At 39.1% G+C, this 8,815-nt stretch overlaps 1 protein-coding gene across 1 annotated transcript; it reads left to right on the top strand.

Moving 5' to 3' along the window:
- Positions 1-256: 256 nt before the first annotated feature.
- MTFR2 (mitochondrial fission regulator 2) lies at positions 257-8,135 on the top strand (the record flags this gene model as incomplete). The annotated part of the gene is made up of 7 exons (XM_010134596.1): positions 257-388; positions 676-780; positions 997-1,121; positions 3,021-3,235; positions 4,221-4,515; positions 6,355-6,541; positions 8,037-8,135. Coding segments are annotated over 7 exons (1,158 nt in total), but the record flags the coding sequence as incomplete, so codon positions are not given.
- Between the last annotated feature and the right edge of the window lie 680 nt (positions 8,136-8,815).

Below are 8,815 nucleotides of genomic sequence, written 5' to 3'. Positions count from 1 at the left end.
AGAGACCTGGGAAAGGTATTGTGTGGGAAACCGAAAACATTAGCGCAGCGCCAGGTCTGATGTTGGAGCCTGAGTTTATAGGCAGCTCTTTAGCGGTGGGGGTCAGTAGTGAGGGGGTGCTGCAACTTGCAGTTCTCAGGAAATTCTTGGTTTGTTTATGAGAAACTACGAAACTATCCCTAGGAGCACTAGTTAGACTGAGCTCTCCTGGTCGTGTTCTGGTTTCGTTGTCAGGAGTTCCTGGTTTTTTTGACAGGCCATATTTTTGGAAACTCGCATGTTCAGCAGCAGTATCAGTCTAACAGCCAGGACATGCCTTCCTGCAGCAATCTCATCAAGAAGGCATTTCCAGCAGTTATGTTCAGGCATAAGGAAGTATCGGTTCAAGGTGCATTAAACTTATTTCACTTCTCTTCTACTTTTCCCCAAGACTTACACAGGTGCCTGTGGTTACTGAAATACGTTCTTTTTTCTGTTATCGGTATCTCAGTCCGCTAAAACTAGCGTAGGCCTCTTTAGATTTTCAGCTTGAAAAAGTTAGGTTGCATTGAAGCATTGGGTTAACCTAGCTGCATTTTATTTAGTTACGTACAACATTAAATTATTTAATTTCAGTTGTAAGAACAGAGGGCTTTGTTATTTTTTTCTCAGATTAAAATGTATTCTGATTTTTAGCTCATAGCTGTTTGCCAAAAAAAGGAATATGGATCTACTCGAAGCGTTGTCCGTCGACTTGGGACAATTCTTTCCTTAGAGCCCTACCCAAGACCTCATTTTCAAGTAAGTGATTTATTGTTATGCCTCAACTATTTAAGTTTTCTGTTTTCTTAATGTAGTGATAGCTTTCCTGTTCTTTGTAGCTTCTGTAACTCCCTTATGCTCACTCTTTTGAGCTTGCTCACAGCACTGTTTAAAAGTTCCTTTTGCGGAGGCAGAACTTTTAGTATGTGCTGAATCTGGTTTCTCTTCATTCTTCTTTGGTTTGCTTGTTTTTAGCTTGTCCGAGACCCAGGTCCATTGGGGGATGATGAACAAAGCACAGCTCCAACTCCTGTAGCTCCATCGCTTGCTGATGTCCTGTGGGTGGCAAACGATGAAGGACAAGCATTTACTAGACTTAGGTAAGTAAAAGTAGAATATATGAATAAAAAGGAGTACTACGAGCAAGCTGTGTCTTCTCTTCTTTGTGGTCTGTCGTTTTGTTTGTTGGGTTTTTTGCTTTTTTCCTAGCTCTTTCAGCCCTGGAAATTTTTGGGTTTTTTTACTGAGGCAATTCCTGGAAAGGGAGGAGTGTCTGGAAATTCTTACTACGTAGAGTATTGTCCGAAAGATTTCTGAATTTGAGTTCCCTCATTACTGGTATTTTAATTTTGTTTTCACTCACAAAGTACTTTGGAATTTAAGGAGAGCTTGTGTATTGCAGCATACAATGAGATTATTCTTACCATTTTAGTTTACAAGTATTTTGATAAATGTTAAAATGAGGAGGCCAAGAAAAAAATTTAAACGACTCCTTTTGATGTTGATTACTACAGTGCGTGTTAACCTGGTGGTTGCTTTCATGGAAAGAAAAACATAATTTCTTTATTTTAAAAATTTACCTTGAATGTAGTTTTTATAATTATTTCTTTTTATAACTGTAAAAATATTTTTTAGCACTCTAAAATACATGTGAAATAACAAATTCAGACGCAAGTTGTATACAGGTCTTCCCCTTGCCTCCTAACTAGAGGAGAAATACTAAGCTGGCTTACAGTTCCTCTAAAGGATCCGTTCAGAATCAGAGGATGAGTGAGTCAGAACCAAGATTAAAATTTGGACGGTTGTATTGTCTTGTCCTACATCTGTGTCAGACAGTGCAGTTCTATGTTGTATTGGCATGTGTTTGCCTGTGATCTTTGTGCTGCTTGCTGGTAATGAAACTACAGGAAACTAATCAAATAAACCACTTTTTATTAGTGAAGTTTTGATGAAGTTGTGTTTCATCTTGTCGTTCCTGAGGTGTTACTGATGAATTACGAAAGGGGTTTTCTTCCAGCAGCGGTAAAATAATGGAAGAGTCAGAATTGTTAAAAAGAGCCGTGGCATGTTTTGTCTAGCTTGTGCAAGTCTGATTCACAGATCCATAAAAGTTCATTCTTTAGTTGTTTTCATTCTTTCCTCCTCCTCCTTTCCTGGCCATGTGGGATGTTTTTCAAGAACAAGTATTGTAATTGTTGTCATCTTCTGAGCCATCATGTGAAGAGCAAGGGGTTTTGGCCAATGAGAAAGCAATGCTGCAGGTCTGATTTGAAGTAAAAGGGTGATTAGCATAAGGGAGAAGATCTGGCTTTGTTTAAATCAAAACTTAATGTATCTTGAATAAATGAAGTAAAGCGGTTATTTCATAATTCTGTGTTTTAAAGTTATTTCTGCAGGTACAGATTTGAGACAATTTTTAAAACTAAAACCTGAGACTTGTAGCAAAATTTTCTAATACAGCCAGCATTTGTATGTGGCTTACAGAAGATGAGGTTCTTACTCTGAGTGTGTATTAAAATTCATTATTATTCTCCAATGTATTTTCTGAAAGATTGCAATTTTGCTGCTTGTAGTATTCATCTTTCAGAGGTCAATAAATGACTTAAGATGTGTGAAGCCTAATGAAGAGGTGTTTTTTCTTTGGCTTTCATATCTACTGTTTTTGGGTAGGGAGGAGGGAGATACAACTTTATGGTGTCAGCATCATGTTTATTGAATAATAACAGCTCAATACTGCCATATGACCATGTGATGTATGATCTGTCCCTGAGTAAATCTTCTGACTACTTTTTATGATGATTTTTCAAGGATCTACAGTGTACTTAAGCAGAGGGAGACTTAAAATACTTTTAAGGCTCTGAGTAGTTTAAAGTTTTCTTAAATAATTTGCAAATTTGTCTTGGTGAATGACGATAACTTGCTTGAACGGCCAGTGAGTAAGCTTTGAGATTTCCATTGCTAGCTGAGCCTTTTGAAACTGCGTCTTTTGTGTTTTCTAGGACTCAGTTACGGAGAAAAAACCCCACAGCTTATCCTGACCTACCTCCATCTATAGATTCCATACGAAGTGTTCCAAAAAACAGTATACAAAAAGACAGTCTTGTTGATCAAGCAGCACTCCAGAAAATTTCTGCGCTCGAAGAAGAGCTAAGCTTCCTTCGCGGTCAGATTGCTGCGATTGTTTCAGTGCAGACGTTGGGAAGCATTCCGTCACGTAAGCCCTTCTGGTTTGAAGCAAACCAGTTTTCCTTTGTTCTAGAGTTCCTGTTCGCAGCTTGCCCTGTCTGATGTTGATAGAGAACATCTCAAACTTCTCTAATTAAGTTACACCAACTAATTTACAGAATATGGTATGGTGTTTCTCTTTTTAGTTTTTGGTCCGCTCCTCTCCCTGCCCCCTTCTATTTGTGTTGTGTTTGCCGATTTTGAGAGCAGTTGATCCTAAGTGATCTTTATGCTCATTTCCACGTATGTGAAGGAGCTTAGTAACAACACTATCCATAGGCGTTTAAAAAAGCAGCAGACTGTTGATTGTCCCTTTGGAGTTTTGTACCTTTTCTGAGAAGTTATCAAAGTAAGGGGTAGAAAAAGTATTGTCAGTCAGTCAGGTTCAGGCTTTAACAAAAAGCGAAGCTGCAAATGTATGTATCAAAGATTGAAGCTTGTATTGGAGACCAACTATCCTGTGACTTTTTTTTCCTTTTTTGGCATCTTGGTTGTGTTACTTGCAGATTAATCCCTATGTGGTTGTTGAATATTTGGGCTGGTGTGAGGTAGTTAACTTCCTGTGTATTGCGAGGCACCTCTGTGATCCAGTTAGCTGTCCTGTTGGCTCTTCTTTTGTCTCTCCTCCATTGCACTCGGTACTGTAGTCTATTCTACATGTTTTGTAGTTATCTTTGCTTTTGCATTGTGTGGGTTATTCTAACCGTCAGACCAGGCTGCTTTGCTGCTTAATTGGAGCAGTACAAGACACCTCAGATTCGTTATTTCCTGTGTTCTGAATCTATAATAAAAAATATTCTTTGTTTTAAGTGTAGTTCTGTGGTATAACATGTGAGGTGTGTAAGAAAGCACTTTAAGAGGGCTGCCTTATCTTGACTTAAAATTGAGTCCTCCTAGATGTTGCTTAATATTGTTAATTGTGAAGGTGTGTAGACTAAAAATAAAATCTGTTCTTCTTTTGTAACTGCATCCAGAAGCCTTTAAAACATTCAGCACACCAGATGGATTTTACACAGTGCCAGCCATGACTTCTACACCGCTGTCCGTCTCTCACAGTCACTTTGTAATACCCTCGCCTCCTCCACTTCCTTCTGGTGTACCATCTGGTGTTGATGCTAGTAATTCCGCAGCTGAACTTCTAAAACAACGTCGTGCTGCAAGAAACGGTGGCTCCACTGATAGTGCCGATCACCACAGGACAAAGAACGTTCCTAGTATGATGGATGTTTTGAAAGACCTAAACAAAGTTCAGCTGCGAGCTGTTGAGAGGTGGGTTGAATTGAATGTGCGTCCGTGAAAGCATCGCGGCACTTGAGTAGGACCAGAGAACACCGATGTGAAACATCATTTAGTGAGCAGCTACTGCTGACAAACCTAAGTTGGCAACTCCTAAGTTCCCAATTTGGAATGTAACATGCTTGCAACATGGCTTAGAGATGCTTTTAAAACATGCTGAATATCACAGCGTTTAAAACTAGTCTTCTGCTTGAGTATACAGGTCTCAGGGCGTTGTGAGGAGGTGGGTGCATTGCTGTCTGGAGAGTGCTTACAAAGTTCTGTTCTCAGTCACAGGAAGTTGATCTGAACAAAAAAACTTTGTGGATTCACTGTGAAAGGACAGGTCCTTGAGGAAACATTGAAAACTGATCTTAACATACCCAAGCAATTCTGGCCCTAGCTTTAAAGAAAATACATGCAGTGTAATTCATTGAAAATGTTTCCTAAATTTGTATTTCAGTAGTGCAGTCGGATCGTAAATGTTTTTAATGGTCTGCTGTTTTGATGGTAACAGTTGGTGTTACAAAACTGAATTACTAAAGACTGCAGTGTGTCTTCAGATCAGTGTTGCTCTGCTATGCTAGTGTGATGGAGGTCGTAAGATGTCTCTTCTCGACTTCTCGAGCTGGAAAAGTCTGCAAGAACAACTGAGTCTATAATGAATGTTTGGAGCTCTTATATGGGAAGAGTGTCACTCACAAAAACTTAATACATTCTTATTTCAGTGTTTTCTTAACTGTGAGCTTTATCCCTGAAAATAATTAGCACGAGTCCTGCGCCAGTTATCTATATGCGACTCCAAAGCATGTCTTTACACTTTGACGTTTTCACAGTAAATAAAGCAAATATAAAGAGCACTTAGCTAAACCTCTGTGTTTCCTTATATATGGTTTTTCCCATGTATGGTGAGTGAAGAAAGTGAAATGTTCAGGTTGGCAGTTTTAACAACCATGATGTTGAGCAGGGACATACTTAGTGGGAGGTGGCAGGTGGGCATCCAAAATGCTGTCTGGGTTTAGGCATCTACCTGTATTCTGAATGTAGAACTTAACTGAGTGATGAATTTATATTGTTGGAGGGAATTATGATCAAAATTGCTATAATCTTTCTGACAGTAGTTTAATGTGTGCCCTGTACAGGGAAGACCTCTGCTCTCCAAAGTTGAGAGCCTGAAGATCCCAGTTTCCACCATTTGAGCACCAGCTTATGCACTGGGCAAGCATTCCAACAGCTTGATTTTAGACGAAGGGTGAATTCCATCCTTTCAGGTTTCTTGTTAAACAACATCAACTTGATGGTCACCTGGCTGCATATTTTACTTAAAGTGGTGGTTTTCTTTAAAGATAATTGCTTTGAGGAATTTAGTAGGTTTGTTCTTTCACGAGCCATAGAAAGGTTCTGAACTTAATTTTAAGTTTAAATCGCATTATGTTCACAATGATTATGAAATATGTTAGTGGGAGATTCCCCCTAACATACTTTCTATAACTTATAAATGAGACCTGCTATGAAAACTGCAAGTTTTGCCTTTTTTTTTTTTTCTCACTATTTATTTGCAATACTTGAATACTTTGTGTTGATTACTGCTCTTTTGCTTTATGGAACAGCATCAAGTTGTATTTTCAAGCCAGGAATCTGGCTGACAAGTTGTTGCGTGTTCTTGTATTACTCCTGTTTGGTGAATTGCTGTAAAATAGCCTTAGCAGCATTATTTGTGTGATCAGGGATTTATAGGATTGGGTGTATACAGACATTATGTCTCTCAATTTTGGATCGCTCAACACAGGCTTAGGAGCAGGAGACAATAATTTTCTTTTTTTTTTTTCGTAGGTCACCTGGAGGTACTCCTCTTTCTAGACCCAAAAAGAGGAAAAGTTCAGATTGGGATCCGGTTGCTCTACTAACTCATGCACTAAAGCAGAAATTTTCACATAGAAATGATGAAGATGATGATTCCCTGGACAAAGAAAATCGATCTTTTGATAGCTCCCCATTTTCTAGTCCAGAGATCCCACTGGTATGTTTTTATATAGGAATGTGTTTTCTGTATTCTTGAAGTGATGGCTGTTTCATCGGTAGTTGCAGGGGGGGTTTTATGCAACTCCTCTACAATGTTTGTAAGCCATCAGCCTAGGTAGATGCTTTTTCAAGTATAATCAAAGCAGAGAATCTGAAAGATTATTTTGGGTGGATTTAGACTGGTAAATATGCTTCTAGACACGCTAAGAGGAAAAAATCAGAAGACTGACTTGAAAAATTTGGCTCATGTTGATTGAATTATCTGGTACCTACCTCCCTATCTGGCAAGTATCCACGCATAGAGGCTGTGTGTCTAGTTAGCAATACTAACTTCTTGTTGACTTACTTTACAAACAAAGATGGTAGTCAGGTATGGAGAGATCTGACTAACATGTGATGTGTCGAGAAATGAAAGTGAAAGCATCGACTGTAATATTTTTCTTTGAGGTAGCATCATTTCCATACACTTTGCATCCTTATCCAGAAGGAGATGTGATTCTGGATGCTGTTGCAAAGGCCATGAAAGTTACAGTTTTTGTGGTGAATAAGAAAAGTGTGGTAGACAGAGCCATTGGACTGAGGTGGTCCTGAGCACTGGTTTCCGTAGAGCAGCCTGTGCTAACTGCTTCAGCTCACACAGCCCGGCAGCACTGGTGGTTGTTTGTTAGAGACTTCCCCAAACCTCAGAAGTGCTTCGATGAGATGGATAGGAATAGATGGGAGTAATCTAAACTGTGTCTCTCTGCCTAGCGATTCTGTCTTTATATCTTAAAAATTAGATGAAGGACTTGGACCGTGACATTTGTTAGCCCAATGGAGAGAAATAACGATGTAAAACAAATCATGGAAATCTAGGCATTCTTTGAAGGCTGTGGCTTGCCATGGCTATCTGCTTGCCAGGAAATTGAAGAAAAGCTAAGGAGTGTTTCTATTTCTAGTTATAATGATTTTTTTTCTTAATTTCAGTTGCCACAAGGATTTTGCAAGTAAAATGTAGCATACATTTTACAGGCTGTAGTGAGTCAACAGCTCTGGTGTGGTCTTAATATGACTTTCCCCACCACCACAAGGAAAAATTAGAAACTTCTTAAACATAGCCATAGCTGACATACCTTTTCTGGATACAAAGATCAGAGTTAGATCCAGGAACAGTTTGTTTATGTGACAGCTTTTGTTCCAGGACCTAACAGCTGAATTATAAAGTCCTGGAAGAGCAGTGACTTAAGGCCAGCATATTCAGGAGGAGATACAGAAAGATGGGCTTTTTCTGGTTAAAGCAGAATAATTTCATGAGCTTGTAACCAAGCCTCTAATTGTTTACCCTTGAGTATTTTGAAGAATAAACGTACTTAAAGCAATTGCACGGGGTTATTAAATTATTCTTCCTACATTAAGAGAAGTGCAGCAGCTCTTCCAAGCTGTCTTTATTATAAACATCTTCTTGTTCAGTTGTCCTGGGTGTCATTCTGTTTAACTCCATCCCTGCTCCCCAGGTTGGACATTGCGGTCTGAAGCCAAATGCAAAATCCAGCCTTGTAAGAACTGATGAAGTTAACCAGGTACCAACGTGGAAAGCAAGAGCACATATTTAACTGATGGAGACTTCGTAGTGTGTATAAGTGGTGGGTCCACTTTGAAGCTGCTCTAAGGTGCTGTAACGTGTTTTAAAACATGTCTTTCCTCTGCTGTTGAAGTAAGGGTGTTGTAGCATTTGTAAAATAGCCTCTTCCTTCTCCTTAGTTTTCCCAGCAGCCAAACTTGTGAATGTGATGCTTTTATCAGAAGCACAGAACCAAAAGAAGGCTTTTGCTGCTATGGAACAGGGTGTTTGAAACCTGGGAAGTGCAGGAAAGAAGCGTGTGTGAAAGCTGCCACAGCAGTAATTATTTTTTTTAGATGTACGCTCTGATTGCACTCCAGTGTAAATAACGAGGAAGTGTAATTTTGTTGGTGTGTTACGTGTAACTGACTGTACATATGGTAGCTAATACCGTTTTATTAGAATGATATAACTGCATCAGATTTCACTGCAGTTTGCTGGTGCAACTTTATTTCATGTGAGACAGTATTCTAATTTATTTTAGGTTGGTAGATGAACTTTTATGTTTGTGAAACTTTGTGCTGTAAGTAAACTGCATGCTGTCTTAAATGCCTGTGATATGGGGGAGCTATGTTCTGCAACAAAAAAGGCCTTGTAGAGAGATCTGTGAGCACGTCGTCTAAATTCCATGTGTAAATAAATGTTAACTCCCTCCTTGTCTTCTCCGTATGA

Source organism: Buceros rhinoceros, unplaced genomic scaffold (genome assembly GCF_000710305.1).
Source record: "Buceros rhinoceros silvestris isolate BGI_N320 unplaced genomic scaffold, ASM71030v1 scaffold10934, whole genome shotgun sequence".
Lineage (NCBI taxonomy): Eukaryota > Metazoa > Chordata > Aves > Bucerotiformes > Bucerotidae > Buceros > Buceros rhinoceros.
Note: the sequence above shows the minus strand (reverse complement) of the source record. Positions and strands in the feature narration are given on the sequence as shown.